Raw genomic sequence first — 17,548 nt, forward strand, 5'->3', positions numbered from 1 at the left:
GAAAGGAGGGAGGGAGGATGTCGGAGAGAACGAGGGATAGAAAGGAGGAGAGAGATGGGGTAGTGGGAGGGGGAGGCTGCAGCTGTGTAGAAAGTGCACACTGCTCTTTCAAGATAAGCCATATTTTCTGTCCCACTCTCTCTTTGCTTTTGCATAGATGCTCACCCCTGCCCCAAGCTCTTGTTCTGTTAATCTGAGTTGGAAATGAAAGTTTCAGATTAATCGGCTAGACCCAAACAGGAACCAGCATTTATTCACCAGCTCCCACTCTTAGCAGAGATACAAACCTACTCCCATTCAAAGAAACTAGTCTTTTTCTTCAGCCCCACCTCCACAGCCACTGTGGTAGTTTGAACTTTGTTTCTTAAGCTATGTATTACAATGGCACCAGTTGATATTGAAACTTGGTTGGCATTTGCAATTGAATTGGTTGGATTTATCCACACTGACAGAATTCAGTGGACCAAAAAAACCTTCTGTCTGGCTTCTTTTTTTATTGTTTGTTCAAATAAACATCATATGACAGTGAGTCATAGTTCATATATTACTATTTTGCTAATGACATCACGATTAAGTAAGTTTGTAATAATCATTAAAGAGTTAGGTATTTGAAACAGGTCATTATTATTTATATAGCGCTAAATCATAAAAGAAGTTATTTAGACATAGTCTTGCCTCGGCTGCTCAGCACCTAAAACCTGAGACCCTCACAGATGGTACGACACTAGTCCATTACAACTTTCCATAGTAGGAACAAATGAAGGATCTTATGTGGAGAGAACTCTGCAAATTCAGACGAAAACGGAAGAATAAAAACTGACACACACAAGGAAAGAGACAACCTCAAAAACAAAAACAAAAGATTGTGATCATACAAAAGGTACCTCAACCACAAGAATGTCACTTGCTGCTTCCTCTATAGGTATAGTGCTAGTCATAGCACTAAGAGAGTATAAAGTTTTTTTTAAAGATTTCAAATGAATTTTCTATACTGCAATGTAAGGCCCAAAATTCTATCAATAATTTTAAGATATTCTATCTGCTTTTGAAAATGCTCTCTTGTTTAAAATTCTACATTTTTGTGGTCTTGAGAAACACAGCATCTGCCGTTCTCACTTCCTGTCAATCTCTCTCGCTGTTTCGCTCTGCTCTTTAGCCCCCAGGCATTTAGCAGTTACCTGGATGACATCATCAGCTACAGGTGGGAACTGGAAGAGGGGAAGCCCAACCCACTCAGAGAGGGGCCCTTTGAGAATCTCCCCCCTCGCACTCAGGTGGAACTGCTGCACCGGCTCTGTGATTACCGTCTGGATGCTGCTGATGTTTTTGACCTGCTTAAGGTACACCACTCATGATGATCAGCTGAAAGAATCTAGATATATTTGTTTCATGCATGCCATTTATTTATTTATTTTGCGTTACACAGATTTATTTATTTTTCGTCACAACTGAACTGAAATTAAAGCATGTAGTTGCAGGCAGTGATACTGGGGTTCAAGGCATTGCACCAACTCTGTTGAGCTTGCATTAGTTAATATGGAATCACAGAATGTGTATGATGGTGTGACAGTACGTAACCTATAAGCATTGTATCCACTAACACTTTAGGGTAAGTACATTTTAAAAAAACCTGCTACTTTAATTAGTTTTCACCTCTTATAATGGTAATAAAGCACTATAAAGCACTGTAAGATTTATCTTTTTTTATAATCATGGAGGTGTCATTTTTATGTTCATTTAAACTTGTAATAGAAGTCAGCAGTCTCACAAAGAGAAGCTCCTGGACAATAACTCAATATTGGTAAATCTATGTTGTGGCATAAACAAAGGTATGATTAATAATTACTTGACAATGTTATCCTCATGTTTTCTGTCAGTCTACAATTTTCTTCTAATATATATATTTTCCTGTTTTCTCATGAGATATCATTTAAAAAAAAAAAAAAAAAAAGTATCAGATTCAATTAATGAATGCAATTTCAGTCAGATACTGAAAGCGCTTCATGTCTGCAAGATTCACAGCTGTGTAGGCTGAAAGGACTGAATGACATCACCCGCTAATGACTGAAGATTTAGAAACACAGTCCTACACATGATTTAAAAAATGTGATGTCCCCACCTCCACCCTCCCCTCAGGGACTGGATGCAGACAGCCTGAGGGTGGAACCACTGGGGCAAGATGGAAATGGAGCCCTCTACTGGTATTTTTACGGCACCCGTATGTACAAAGAAGAGCCAGTCAAGAGGAAAGCAGACAGGATCAGGTAAATACCACTGAGCACTGTGTGTCTTCTTTATCCGTCCAATACACAAGAATGAATGTAATGCCACTGTTCATGTTTTTGATGATTAACTATGGCATGCGCTAAGTGTGTAATTGCAGTGTTGGTTTGACACTTGTTTACAGGCCTGTTAAGGGTTAATTATAGCATTCTCCCATTGTAAATTACCATTGTTAAAAGGCTGTAACTTTAAAGAGTTCTTGCTACTTTGTGTTGTTTTTCCAACAGTGAACCATCTGAACTAACTTTACCAGAGAAAAAGAAAAGGGGAAGACCTCCAAAGAAGAGAAAATTGGATGACCCTCAGCTAAGGTGAAAACCAATTTTGTTTTTTGGATATTGCCAACAGCATATTGCAGAGAATTGCTGATGTGTAGATGTGCATGTGTTGCACAGATATATTAGTTACGTGAAGAGAATACATGGATTTAACTGTTACAGCCATGTTGGTTTTACCATGTGGTCTTTCAGTGATATCAGATATTAATTTGGGTTTCATACAATCATATTTGAAATTACAAAACAAAAAATTGTAAGACCTTTTGTCAAGGTCTGGAAAAGTTCTATAAAAAAAATAATTCTACAAAATGATTCACAATCTGATTTTTTATGACTTGTGTTATCAGTTCCTTTGCTCTTAGTTAATTGTTGACTGACCTGTAGCCTCCCACTTGATCTGAAATGTAATAAATAGTTGATTGTTTCTTGGTCGCATAGTCTCCAACCATATGGTGATCACAAGTGAAGGTCAGAATTTTAATTTACTCCATAAAGCCAAAAAGTCATGGAAGCATACTGTTATTTCATTAACAAAGTACAGGACTGCTGCTCTTACATTAGAACCAATGCATTTTTTAAAATTATTATTATGTTCTTTGAAGCTATTTTGGATCTATTTATCTTCAGTTATATTTTCCTTTCAGTGAGGTGGAAAGAGAAGTGACAGAAGTCGAGACAGAAAATGGACTGGAGGACTTGCCCCCAAGCAAAGGTGACAGGATCTCAGCAAAATAAGCAATTTATTTTTATGTTTACTACAAGGAATCTGTTGTTCACTGAGTTAATGGTCTGTACACATTTTCTTTTGAATCAATAAGCATATGTTTCTCCTCTTTGCTTCCACTAGGCCATAAGCGAGGCACTTGGTCCCTTGTTTGTGATTCAGAGGAACAGTGGGTCAGACTGGCAGAAAGCATCAAGGACAAAACCTCCCCACAGGACCGCCACCTCTACCGTGTCATCAGCCAGAACTTCCTGCCCGAGATCAGCAGCATGATTCAGCACAAGGTCAGACACAGAAGAGACATTATCATTAGACCCCATTACAGCAGCTCACACTGTCTTCCTAAACCTACATTTACATTATTTTCACTTACATTCAAGTCCAAACATGGTAGATGAGTTAACATCTAAAAATGCGAACTGATTTTTAACTTCCCATTTTCACTCGCTTGACAGCTGGAGTGTTTTCTTAGTCTGTTTATTTGCCACAGTTTTTTTTTTTTTTTCTTTTTAATATGGGCTACTAGTGAAATCGGCTCTCTTCCCAAATCCTGAGTTAATCTTAACCTGTTCTTTGAGTTGGAATTAAATTTTTAAAAATCTCTGAGATTGGTGGTCCTAAACTATTAACTAATCGAGCTAGAAAAACTGAACACCATCTACATTTAGCTACTTTTATGCTCTGGCGCAGATCACTGTCCTCCTCCAGTCGTTGTTTTTGGGATCCTGCAGTCTTACCTGGGATGGCTGCAGGACAGGTGGAGTGCAGGAAAGCTGGTCTGTGCTTGCTCTTAATTCTGCGCACCTGTTGGTGATGAGGTTGGCCTCAGGCCTTTAACTTAAGCCTGACAGTGGAGAACTATGCTCTCAAGCAAGTTTGGCAGAATGAGGGCATAAGTTGTGTAGTCAGTCTTTTCTGTGCTTGGCAGTACGTTAGGTCATGCTCATCTGTTGATCATTATCTTCCTTGGAATCTCTCAAGTACTTATAGCAGATTATAGACATAGTTAGACATTTTTTGTTCATAGCAAGCATGAGTTAGATGCAACAGCCTAGCCACTAATTTTTCCTTCCAACCTATGTCTATAGTTTGCAATGGAAGTAATTTCTGTGATTGAGTGCTACAGTTATTCAAAGCTAGAGTATGTCCTTGATTTTTAATCCTACCGTTTGTATAAAGGCGAGTGGGTTCTTTCCACTCCTATGATGTAAAACCAGCACTGACTGTTGCTATAGAAACCCTCTCGGCCTGTATCCATCATCAGCAGCAGTGAAGTAAAGAATCCTGCTGGCCGTTTGGGCGACAGAGGGGTCACTCACTTATCACTACTGGTCAGTAGATCAATGTGGTCTTGTCCTTCATTAACTGTACACTCAGCTGTACAACTCAAGGCACATTATATATGGAATTCAGAAGGCCTTCTGTCTATAGCTTCTCTAAGTACAGAATATTATTCAAGTGTTCTTGTGGTCCTTTGCTCTTGTATTTAATCTACAACTGACTACATTATTTTTTACAGTGTGGAAAATAATCAAAGAGAAGTGCATTCCTCTAATGTTCTCATATGCAAATAAATTGCACTCAAGTCGCACAGCAGGAGATCACACTAAAATAGACTTTTTATTAATTACGTTCATTATGCCAACACATTTCACTGTGGTACTGTACACAGTCCATCACTCATTTAAGAACACATGTATCTTAGGCAACAAAGTGAGCCCTAGCAGGCAGCCTTTTTTCTATTTGGTATTGAGTGGTGTCTAATTAAGAAAGACATTGTAACTACTTAAAACCATAATCCCCTGCTTTTAAGTTTATCAAAGGCACATTTCCCAGAGCCTTAAGTAATGTCTTAAAATTGTGTTTTTGTCTCACCAACAGTCCAAAAGGCAAAGTTATTCAATTTACAAAGGATATATGTACTGTATATATAAAAGAGAGAAGCCACTCCTCCCATTAAAACAGGTGGAACCAGCAAATGTTCAGGATTTTGCCTGCTGAATGATTTCAAATATTTACCATTCATCAATATTGTCGTCATATCATAGCACAGTGTGTGTATTTATATATACATAAATATATCTGTCTTTATGTGGGTGTGTGCATACAAGCGTGTCCAATACACAGTGTGTATAGTCTTTTGAATCTTTCTTCCTCATGTCTCATGCTGCTGTCACCAGCCATTTCACGGGGCACTGACAGCAGGCGGGAGCTCACCTTGAGGCAGAATGGAGCCTCTTGAATGACAGCTCTGCTGTGCTGCAGGATTCTCCAGACCTCTCTAAGCGGTGACACCAGAGGCACTCTATCTTGTGTGTGTTGGTTGGAGGGGGGATTTAGTGCTAGTGGTAATGTAGAGAGGAATTGTGTTAACCCCAGGATATGGCAGTGTCACTCTACGACAAGGCAGAGATGGAATGGGAACAGAAGAGTTGTGGTGGGCAGTATAAATCAGATCGTGAACAGCTTTTTTCTTCTCCCAATCTCCTCATTTGTTTTCTCTGCCTCTCACTCCCCACCCACATCTTCCTTCCTCATTTGCCTTTTCACCTGGACATGTGCGCAAGCTTAACGCAACTGCTAATGCATTTTTAAATATCCAAGTTACTTTATGGATGGCCAGAAGCCTGACTGTTACACCTCTCAGTGCTGTTAGCTGCGCTGGGCTGACAGTTATTCTCAGTCGTGCTTCCCTGATAAACTCTGACATGAGCTGCAGAGGCTAGTCCCTGACATAGACAGGCTTTCCAGGGATCTACTTGGAGCTCTCTGTTGGCTGGTGTTTCACTCCTTTGCTTCATGCTCTGGATCTGGATCACTGGACTCAAATCAACATTATAGACTTTATTTTCAAGATGTATTCTGAAGAATTCAAAAAAATATTGTGATCAAACGTTCCACAATTTGCAGTTGGGTGCAACGTGCATTTACATGCACCACCTTCTCTAATCATTACATATGATCAGTAGAGTCACAGGGGCCACACATGGTTTGATTTCTTTTTTTTTTTTTTCCTAAGCTTGGCTGTCACCCCAGGGAAAGGTGGGGAATGTACACAGCAGAGAGAGAGGGTGGGGGGTAGAGAGGGTGACTTGGGGGGAGGGGAGAGCAGAGCCAGTGACCTCTCAATACTCAATGCCTCTTCACAACTCCCCAGGGCCTGTCAGTGTGGCTTGTGTATGGTGGTTGTCTGTTGATCTGTCTTGAAGGCTCAATCAGTAATTTGTTGACTGTATCAATTACAGACATTTCCACATAAAGTATGTAATTCAGAAATTTTAAAGAAGCTGTGATTGTAGAGGAAATGAGAAATTAAAACATAAGATCACCTTTTACATTAAAAGACAAACATAACCGTCTAATAATTTTAGTTGTCTGCTTTACTTGGCTTACTGAAAACCAATCAGTCCAGGAGTGAGGTTCCAACATGGCATCGTCCTTTTCTCTACACTTCATGGATCATTGATACACGATATGTTGTGGATGTTACAGACCCAGTTCACACCTGGCATTAGAGTGTGTCTCCACATGCATCCAGTGACCACTTGTGATCGAATCTCACTTCCCTGCTCCGTATGCAAATATACACATGGGCTGCTGTTTTTACCCAGTCGGACTATGACAGATGGGTCCGTTGTCAGTGTGTTTGAGAGAGAGAGAGAAAGAGAAGGGCAAGGAGGGGTTGAGCTGCTCGCAGATCTACAATAAAACAAGGTTCTACCCATTTGAAATGGTAAAATATTTTCGGTTCATTATGAAAGTGTGGTGGGACTAATTGGACTGTGGCAGAGGACCACTTGTAAATGTGGTCCAAGTGACTGAATCTCAAACATGTCCTCAATATGTCTTGTGTGATCCACACCTGAACTTAGAGCTGTCCACTTGTAATCGGATCACCTGAGACGGATGGTAATGCCCGGTCTGACCAGGGCCACAGAATATCACAGAACAGGTGTAATTATCAGAGCTTAATTTCATTTTTTTCCCTCTGTGTTTATTTTTACTTAAGGAGCGGGAGCAGAAACAGAAACTACTGGACCCAACCCCAGTGCGCATATCGGAACGCTTCTCTGAAAAACACATACAGGAAGAGGATGAGGTGTGTGGGTTTGTCTGTGCACATGTTTTTGGTATAGTATTGAAGACTGTAGGTATAGTGCTGCAGTATGATAATAGAATATCCAATTTGCAGACTTAATTTGTTTCTTTAATTTGTTTTTATTTATTTATAATTTAGTGATTGATTTAATAATTGATTTTGTTTTTAGCTACTACAAACATCTCCATGCAGTGGGATGTCTGGTTAGCCCCTAGCAGAATCTTTGGGTTTGGGTGTTCCAGTTGCTCACTTCTCTACATTATATCAGACTTGTGCATACAACATTAGGAGTAGAGAGATCCAACTTTCAGCTTTCCTACCATGAGTCCAGGGAGGGTTAATGGACTTGTGTGTATGTATTCAGGACAATCAGAAGGCTGTGGCAGAGGACGAGAAGAGGAAAGATGAAGAGCTGGATAGGCAGGTCCTGCTGGCTGAGCAGCGACGAGAAGAGGAGAGGCTTCTGCAGGAAGAGCGGCAGAGGGAGAAGATGGAGAAGATCAAAGCTGTGGAGGGTAAGATGAATGGATACACAGACAGATGGAACACAAATGGAAAGCTCTGTTTGTGCAAAAGAACCCATATTTTCAGTCTGATTTCTGAGAGTGACACTACAGCAACCTTATATACTTAAAAACTTGGTAGTATATGCAGAAAGGATAGAAAACAAAAATGAAGCTAAGTGCAAAAAGTCAAATATAAAGGAGCAGCAATAATTTCATATTGTTTCATCAGCAGCATGTCGGCAGCAGGTAGGGGGCTTTCATGCTCCTCTTCCAACTCAGGGATCAAGGGCAGAATGGATTGTGAAGGGCGCCCCATGCTCAGGCTTTCACATTTCCATTGCTGTAGTTTGGTTCTTAACGGCTGAAAAATCTGCAGTAGCATAGCAGCACTTGAAGCCTTGTGATTTATGTATAGTACACAGAGACTGTGAGAGGGAATGTTCAGGGCCTTTAATCACAGGATCACTTCTCTTCTTCTCCCTCCCTCTGATGTCATCTGTCAAGGGTTAATGAACTGCTGATTGTGCTTCAGTGGAGGAGCCTCATTAATGTATTATAGATTAACAGCAGGACCTGGTCTGCTCTCTGTGTGGATTGCATATGTGGAATCCTCCATCAAACATCTTTAATCCACACGGCAGGGGGGCGGGCAGGCCGCTCTTCCTTTCATGTTAAAAGATAAAGCAGTGATACATATGCACTTTCTCTGCTCTGCTCTTTTGATCGGCTGGGCCTAAGAAAAGATGGCTGATGAATCTCTCATTCTACTTATCTGAGCTGCTGCTGTCTCTGATGGCTAAGGCCTGGTTTTCATCAACTCCCCTGACAGCCTGAATGGGCAGAACGTGCGATTTAAACTGTAATTCAAGAGCCTGAAAAGCAATTAAAACATTGTTTGCCTGAAGCCTCCCAGGACTGGTGTGTTTTATGGTTTGTGCCTCTAATTTCTCCTTGTGTTCATCCTTCTCTCCAAGAACGAGCAAAGAGGCGGAAGATGCGAGAGGAAAAGGCCTGGCTGCTGTCTCAAGGAAAAGACCTGCCACCTGAACTCCTGAACCTGGAGCCGTCTTCCCCTGTCCACAGAACACGCAAGAATAAAGAGTTGTAAGTGAATTTGTACATTTGACAGCAGATTTTGCTTTCTATTTATATGACTCAATCTTGTGTATTAACATGTCCTGTGTTCAACCTAACAGCTATGAAATTGATGACGACTACACCGCTCTATACAAAGGTATGCTCACAGAATGGTTACTGAAGGCTATTTCTTTATCTCAAACCACATTAATGTCTGTTCTAATGCTTGGTCTGATCTAATCTCTCATCTTCAGTGCTTGAGGTCCTGAAAGCCCATAAAGATGCTTGGCCTTTCTTGGAGCCTGTGGATGACTCCTATGCCCCCAATTACCATGAGATCATCCAGGTACAAATTATTGTCATTGTTTTCACAAAAGTGGTGTTTTTGTGATTTTGAGTTTATGTTTGTCTTTGGTTCACATCTTACTCAATGTAGCCAACTGCAAATGCATATAATGCGTGTGGTTTTAATTGTTTGTAATTGTATTATTCCAATCCCTTCAGACTCCCATGGACCTGTCCACCATTGAGAGGAAGCTCAATGACGGGGAGTACGTTGCTAAGGAGGAGTTTGTTGCCGACGTGAAGCTCATGTTTGAAAACTGCGTCGAGTACAATGGAGAAGACAGTGGTAAATGAGCACATCCAGTTCCACTCCAAAACTCCACTTGATTCCATTAACAGTCGGTCTCAGTTTAAGACTAATGCATCAAAATCAATTTCAGTAGGTGTGTGTTGTGAGAAAAGAAAGAAGTGCATACATGCATTTTTGGGGGTGAGAGGCAGGGGGTGAGAGTGGGAGAAAGAGCAAAAGAAAGGGGGCCGGACTTAGTGGTGTGTTGGGGCCGGGGCCAGGGCAGCTTTGACAGTGATTAATGGGGAGTGATTGAGCTGTGCTCTAGTGCTCAGGGGGATCTGAGCCTTGCAGTGCCAGAGAAACATTCCAGCCCCTAAGCCCCCTGTCTGGAGTCATCCATCCAACTGAATACTCTCCCCAGGGACAGGGGGGAGGAGAGTGGTCAGGGGGGGGCCTGGGTGGAGCAGGAGGAGAAGGAAGGGGTTGGAGGAGCAGGGGTCAACCTACGCCCTCTGACCTGGTCAGTCGGCCAGTGTGAACTGACAACAGAGGAGCAAGTGTGTGTCTATGGGTACATGCCATGCGTATTGAGTGGTAGGGAGTGACTGAGAGATGAGTGAGGTTGTGTATGTGTGACAGGAAGGGAGTGAATGAAAAGCTATTATTTGAGAGGACATGATTGGTTGTGCTATCAGTATGCATTGTGTGACTGTATTTATGGGGGTGCAGAAGATGTGGTTGTGTGGAAGAATGTGTGTGTTATCATATGAGCATAGCTGATGTTGATGTCATTCTGCTTCCAGAGTACACTATCATGGCGGAGTCTCTCGAACGGTGTTTCAGTCGGGCCCTGTTAAAACACTTTCCGTCAGAGGATGGCGACACAGATGAGGAATTCCACATCAGTCGAGAAGACAAGGAGCGCAAGGACAAAAAGCGCAACCGTGGCAGTAAACATCTGGGACCTGAAAGTCTGATCAAGGCCACCGAGCAAGTCCAACGTAAGCGTAACTCCCAGGGTGGCAAGGGCAGCACACCCTCAGAGGACGAGGACAACAAGCTGACACGGCCACTTCCTCCCCCTCACTGGGCTCACCCCCACAGCCTGCCTCCAAGCCAACAACGCATGCGGGAAGGAGACATTAGGGGCATGTACCACCCAGGGCAACAGGTATCAACAGGATAACTTGGCTTGTTTTTTAAAGTGCCTGCATTTCTAAAAACCTGTGCAACTAATTTGTCAGTTATCTCTCATAACCACCTTAATCTTTTTTTTCTTGATTTCTGTCTGAAATGTACAAAAAAAACTTAAATAGTGAATACTCTCTGTTATCTGACCAGCTCCATCGTCCCCCTGGTCCCCCTGGTCCACCTGGTCCTCATGGTCCACACATGTATGCTCAAAGAATGGCTATGGATCCCCGCTTCGCTTACCCAGGTCACATTCCCAGGCATGGAGACCCCAACTTGAACCGCTTACCCCACAACTTTAACATGCAGGTATAAATTATTGTAATATTTCATGGGCAAGTACATATTCCTCACATCTTAACAAACTGTTTACTGTAAAGATAAATTTGTTAGATTATTCTCATTTTCATTAATCATCAGCTTTTCTTTTCTGTAATTTTAATATTTTAACTGTCATAAGTATCAACAAATTGATTATATTTTTATTTATGTGTCATCAAGAACAGCCTGTCCACAATCAAATAGAGAGGGATATTATAATAGAGACCTTTGTATCTTGAAGGTGGTAAAATGTGATGTATAGGTATACTGATCAAAACCCTTAACTAGATTTCTTCTGTTCTCTCAGCATCGCATGGTTGAAGGACATCACATGGGTCCCAGGTATCCAATGGGTCCAGATCCTAACCAGCAGCGGCCTCCACACCAGCAGCAGCACCCCTACATGGGTCCAACTCATGGCCCGTCTCTGGGCCCGCGTCCTGTGGCTCTACAGCCTGGACCTCCTCCTGAAGCCAGCATGTACCCATCCCACCACCATACAGAGGGCCACACCATGCACCACATGGGCAACAGATTCTCAGGACCAGATGGACCACCTCAGCACAACTACCCAGGCTTGAGGCCTCCTGGTATGGGCCTATCCAACATGTGGACTGGTATGAGTCACCAGGAAAGACCCAATGGGATGGGCATGCAAGATCCCAACATGGTGAACCAGCGCAGCTATAGTTATGGTGGAGTCCCACCTCCAGCTGGGCATAAACCATGGCCAGAAGCCGCTGGATACCCCCACCCTTCTCCAAATGCCCAGTATCAAATGTCTGCAGGGGTCAGCTCCCAGGGGCCGATGTCCTCATGTCCCCCTGTTCCCCACCCAGACTCTTCTGGCAGGACACGCTTGGCTTCCATGCTGGAAAGCCCAGAGATGCTGGCCCTGCAGCAGCTGTCAGCCTCCTCTGGACCCCCTGCTGGTGCCCCTCATCAGCACATGGGCAACTTTCAGCAGCCTGGGCCCCCATCAGGAATTAGCAGCATCCCAGCTCACCCCTCTCAGCAGCCTCCCCCTGCCCCTGAGGTTCAGCTGCTGCGTCCTGCTAGAGACAATGGGCCAGACAGCCAGCCTTCCCAACAGACAGACATGCAGCCCAAAGGTAGACCTGACCTTCTCTCGTAGTGTTTCATCAGCCATATATATTCTGCATGAAGGAACCTGAGCAGTCAAGCCATTTTCTACACAAATGTTCTTTCTCGACTGTAGTGTCTCAATTTGTTAATCGGCACAGAACACATCCATTCCCTTTCTCCCTGTCAAGCGCTTTTTTGTAATTTGATTTAGATTATTTTTCACAGTAAGAGGCTAATTGAATATTCATTAGTTTAGTGAAATTTCTTGCTGGTTGCTGTGAGGGTACAAAAGAGATGACATGTCATCAGTTAAGCTTCACTAGCAATCTTACAAAATGTGTTTACATCTTCATGGTAACGGAACAGGACATGGGTTAATTTTTCATTTGCTAGTTTTGTATTGTTCATTTTTTATATGAATAAGTAGCATAAAATTTCAGTAGTAGACTTCAGAAGTTTCCTTGTCGTTTTGATCTTTTTATATTCTTTGGCACAAAACCTTGTTCTTGTAATTATAGTTAATTAATCGTAAATGCTAACCTCCCCTCTGTTGTTCTTTTTTGCTAACTCCTCTTTCATCATTCTGTATGTTAACAGGCACAACATCAGAGAACAAAGTGGCTGCCAACAACATTTCAGATATGGCTTCATCAAACAAAAATACTGTTTCAATTAATCAAGAGCACCTGTCCAACCCTAGTCCCACAGGACACCACAGTCGGGCAGCAGAGGGAAAGCAGAGCCCTGCAGCCCCTAAGGTGGGCAGATCACAGGAGAACCTGTCTGGACCGGGGCTCCCACAGAGTTCAACAGAAAGCCACAAGCAGGAGGTAGATGCCCAGAGACGCTCTGCCAGCCACTGTCCTCCTCAACACAATAGTGCCTCTACTGTTTCATCCCATGTCAACACAAGTAACAACAGCTCCACTGATCCAACTCCACCCAAGCCCCCGCAGCATACACAGAACAGTCCACAACAAAATACTCCAAGCCCTGCACTTCCTCCCCACAATGTCCTGCCACTGCATGTGTCAGCATCTCAGAATTCCACTCAACAAATGTCAGAGGACAACAACAACCAAAAACAGCAGCAGCAACCTCAGGTAACCAGGAGTTCCCCTCCTCAATGCCACCCTCCTAGTTCTCCTCAGCTGATGACCCAGAATGCGCAGCAGCAGGGTTCTCTGCTATCTCCTAATCACGTCCCCCAAAACATCTCTCCGCCACGTCCCACACAGAACAGCCCCATGCATGGGATGCCACAGAGTGCTGCACAAGGAGCCCAGCCTGGACCTCTACAGCCAGCTCCGCTCACATCTTTGCCACCCAGTCATCCTACCCCTCTATTACCCTCCCAGCCCAGCCCAGCAGACCATGGAAATCAAAGACCTAGTGAGCCTACAGGTAGAGCAGACACAGAAAGTACTGCCGTTCCTCCACAACACACCGTGGTGAAATCCGGGCCTTCAAATGGTATTTATAAACACCAAGATTTTAGCCCCAATCACCATCAAACCCAGCTGGTGGCTGGTAGCACGGGTATGCAGGCTCAGAGAGGGCCCTCGCCTCATTACAATCCAGCCATGCCTCCTCACTCCCAAGGCCAGGTAAATGGAGCCATGGGGCCATACAGCATGGGGAACCCTCCACATCCACACTACTGCCAGCCCAACATGACCAGGTCCATGCCTCCATCTGCTCCCCACCCTTACCACAACCAGGCCATGAACTCCCTCCACAATCCTGTGAATCACCCCACCTATCATCAGCAGGGAGGGACTGCCTACTCCTATCACATGCCAGGCCAACAGCACCCTCAGGCCCACCCCAACATGTACCCACCTCACCAGTACCAGCAGCAACACTACTACCCCCAGCCCCATCCGCAAGCTCAGACCCATAACCAAGCCAACAGCAGAGGGGGTTACCCTTCCGAGGAGTGGCATCGTTCTCAGTATCAGCCTCGCCAGCCAATGCCGCCTAATGCCTACCTACCTATAGCCAGTGCCAGAGGCAATGGTCAGTCGAAGGAGAGCAGTGTGTCGCCATTGGGCTCTGAGGGCTCCAGTGGTGCTAGTTTAGTGTCCCCTGGCCCTGTGTCTGAAGCAGGGCCACACCCTGGAGGCCCAGAAGATGGCAAGCGTGAAAGCAGGGTGCAGGGCAGTAGAGGCAGTCCAGCAAACCAGGCTCATACTGAGAGCTCAGAGCGATCTGAAAGCCCGAAAGAAATCCTAGACCTCGATAGCCATAACGCTGCTGCGCGCCGCCGTAGCACCCAGCCACCTCAACAGCAACACCCACCTGCTTCTGCTGCACACGTGGCGTCTGGCTTCATGTACGGCCCTCGTGCCATGCACCCTGGGATGCAGCAAGGCGGCGTTCCTCCACCACACATGATGTCTCAGGCCCGAGGCGTTGGAAACGGAGGCCCTTACCCTGGCCAGCCATACCCAGATCCAGGACGCTATGCTGCCCAAAGACCCCACCCACACCTGATGGAGGCTCTGCAGCGGCCCCAGCAACTGCCTTACTCACCAGGTCAGACACGCATGGCCATGTACCGACATCCCCGGCCTGCGGGGCACTTCCAGGGAATGATGATTCAGCAGAGAGGCCTGGCACCAGAACACTTCTTGCACCCAGGGTAAAATAGTTTATCTGCTCTTATGTAGTTTATAGTGCGAAGCCTTATATTATAATATCTCTTTCAATCTGTAGTTTGGTTTCTGAGTCAAATTTTATTCTATTTGTGTACTTTTTCTGCATTTAACTGTTTTATACTGTATATATCTATTGATTAAATTCATAATATTTGCAATTAGTATTGTTTCTATAAAGATGCTGGAACTCCAGAGGCTGCAACTTAGGCTTTCTGTATGCTCTCATGAAATGAAATATGGTTGTTCCTTTAAATGTGCAAAACAATGGCTTTTGTGACAGAAAATAAGCACCACATTTGGCTTAAGTTACAAGAGGATACACAAGCAGGTCACACAAGCCTCACACATGTTTTGTCCTTCAAATTTGCAAGTTTGTAAATGTGGTGATTTGCTGCTTTTCTCTCTTCTGTATGAGATTCAGTAACTTTGGATTTTAAACTGTTGACCCAACAATTAATCAGTTAAACATGGCAGGTTATTTGATGATGATTGTTGTTTGCAGTCAAAATCATTACACTGGCATTCTTTGTTAAATCTAACTGTATGTGTTCACAGGCAACAAATGATGGCTGGCCCAGGCGGCCCTAGCAATAAACAGGGAGTGTGACATACACCATGTGATCAGAGTGAGTGAAAGTATCTTCTAATACATTAGACTGTACATAACTTTGTTATAATAGCAATTTCTTATTTCATCATCCTTCTTTAAATTTTTTTTATACCTCTCTTCCCTTAAGGGACCAAAACACAGATCTGTTACATGACATTGTCAAGCCATGTTCGTATTGTATGTTAGTCCTAAATTTGCTCAAAGTCCAGGTGTTAAATTAATTGTTCCTTTTCTTTCAGTGCTGTAAAGAAGAAGCTACTCACATGCTGACTGGGCAGACAGAGACTAAAGAGAGGATGCTTTGCTCCACATACGTCTTTTAGTGGTATTCTTACACTGGACAAAATCTTTGGCTCTGTTTTGCTCACCATTGGACTTGAAGATCCGACCAGGCAGCTGGTCTTACTAAGATGATAATAATGTGAAATGTTATTGAGCCCTGGAGAACAACTCCCCTGCTTTTCTCCACACAGAGCTCACAGTGGTCATTAACAGAATAGTTCTGTGGGGTAGAACTGGTGGGGATTAACTAACTTGCTCAAGGACACCTCACCTGAACAGTTGCTTCCCATCACGAGCGTTTGAACTTGGATCCTCCAGCTGAAGGGCAGCCTTTTTAACCACTAGGCCAACCTGCCAAATACAAAGGACACTGCCTTCAAGAACACTGGATTGGCCCTTCCCTTTTTGAGGAGTCAAAATACGGATGGATAAACACAGCCTGCCCACTTTGTTCACTGACTGTAGTGCTCGGTAGACCTGTGAATCCACTGACAGAACTGAGGACGACTGTGATGAAGAGGAAAGGGATTGTTGTTTTTACTACTATTTTCTGTTCCAACCATATCTTTAAAAACTCAGGTGTAGAAAAGGAGGTACTATGAGACTGTCACCCTGACCCAGTCAACTCACAGGCCCCTTACAACTGCCTTGGTTTCCTTTGTGAATGTATGAGTGAATGTGTAAGTGCAGCACAGTAGCTGCATGTGAAAGGGCACATGATCACACTGATCATCTGCCTGAGGCATAAACCGTCCTGACAAGGCCCAGTTATTGTCAGTTACTGTCCATTTCCACCCCCTACTTTTAACAGTTTTTCTCCACTTGTGGAGGAAACGCATAGTATATGCATCTTTCAGAGCTGCCTTCATTGATAAGAATGTCTTTGACTAGCAGAGAGGGACCGACAAGGATGTCGCTGTTTGTTTCTGACTATACCCGACTCTGTTATGCACTATATGGTTTTTGTTAGTCAAGACATTCTGGAATCGAGAGGCCTTGGATAGTCTTATTATTAGTCAATGCCTGTTAACATATATGTATGAAAATATATATATTAATGAACCCTTCACTGTAGAGATGTACCTCTTGTCCCACATGAGGCAAATCTGAAATTCTCACACAGTGACATATCCTACAAGCTGGTTTATGCACATACACAGAACAAACACAGACGCATCAAATCCAATCCTGCTCCTGTGTTTTTCTTTGTTTGTGTGTTTTTTTTGTTTTTTTTTTTTTTTTTGTGTAACATTTTTGCATTCCACATACAAATTTGTAGTTTTAGTTGTTTGATTCACAGCCCTGCCCTCTGCATGGTTGCTTCTTTGAATGCTTCCTCGTCCCCATGTCATTACTAAACATATCCTCAGGGTGTACAGTTTCTATATACGGGTATTTTTCTGAATTATTATTTGAAAGAGGAGCAGCAAAAGTGAAATGGGACTGCAACTGTGGCAAATCAGTCCGCCTTGTGAAGAACTTGGCTTTTAAGGGTCTGTATTCATTGACTAATATTTAGCTTAGCACACTGCCAGCCTGTTAAACCCCTGTTTTGTTTTTTTGTTTTTTCATCTTCATCAAAGTTGATTGCAAGTGAAATGGATCTAATCTGAGATATTCTACATTCCTGCTGATTTGATGTTATACTATTTGTAATCACAATTCATTTTGGCCTTCAGCAACCAATGTAGTTTTTCATAACCGATGTGTATTTAGGGTTAGAGTCCCCCCCCATCCTTCACACTTTCATATCAATGTTGCACCTGTGAGACCTCACTCGTGCAGTTAAGTGATGGCAGCAAATGAATCTACCTCATCTAGCCAGTCGGTGGCATCTACAGAGCCCCCCCCCCC

The 17,548-nt window shown here is 43.5% G+C and overlaps 1 protein-coding gene across 1 annotated transcript in view; it reads left to right on the plus strand.

Moving 5' to 3' along the window:
- The window catches only part of cecr2 (CECR2 histone acetyl-lysine reader), a 34,541-nt gene extending 16,999 nt beyond the window's left edge, over positions 1-17,542 (plus strand). The window contains exons 3-19 of the mRNA XM_023421346.2: positions 1,157-1,340; positions 2,137-2,264; positions 2,511-2,594; positions 3,206-3,273; positions 3,409-3,569; positions 7,295-7,384; positions 7,749-7,899; positions 8,865-8,994; positions 9,087-9,124; positions 9,222-9,313; positions 9,472-9,598; positions 10,348-10,715; positions 10,886-11,044; positions 11,364-12,168; positions 12,740-14,786; positions 15,358-15,428; positions 15,652-17,542. Of these exons, the coding sequence (XP_023277114.1) occupies positions 1,157-1,340; positions 2,137-2,264; positions 2,511-2,594; positions 3,206-3,273; positions 3,409-3,569; positions 7,295-7,384; positions 7,749-7,899; positions 8,865-8,994; positions 9,087-9,124; positions 9,222-9,313; positions 9,472-9,598; positions 10,348-10,715; positions 10,886-11,044; positions 11,364-12,168; positions 12,740-14,786; positions 15,358-15,409 (4,684 nt within the window). The 3' untranslated portion in view covers positions 15,410-15,428; positions 15,652-17,542. The remainder of the gene's footprint in view (positions 1-1,156; positions 1,341-2,136; positions 2,265-2,510; positions 2,595-3,205; positions 3,274-3,408; positions 3,570-7,294; positions 7,385-7,748; positions 7,900-8,864; positions 8,995-9,086; positions 9,125-9,221; positions 9,314-9,471; positions 9,599-10,347; positions 10,716-10,885; positions 11,045-11,363; positions 12,169-12,739; positions 14,787-15,357; positions 15,429-15,651) is intronic.
- The last annotated feature ends 6 nt before the right edge of the window (positions 17,543-17,548 follow it).

Source organism: Seriola lalandi, unplaced genomic scaffold, assembly GCF_002814215.2.
Source record: "Seriola lalandi dorsalis isolate HSWRI2012SDOR001 ecotype SW California unplaced genomic scaffold, Sedor1 jcf7180002054671, whole genome shotgun sequence".
NCBI lineage: Eukaryota > Metazoa > Chordata > Actinopteri > Carangiformes > Carangidae > Seriola > Seriola lalandi.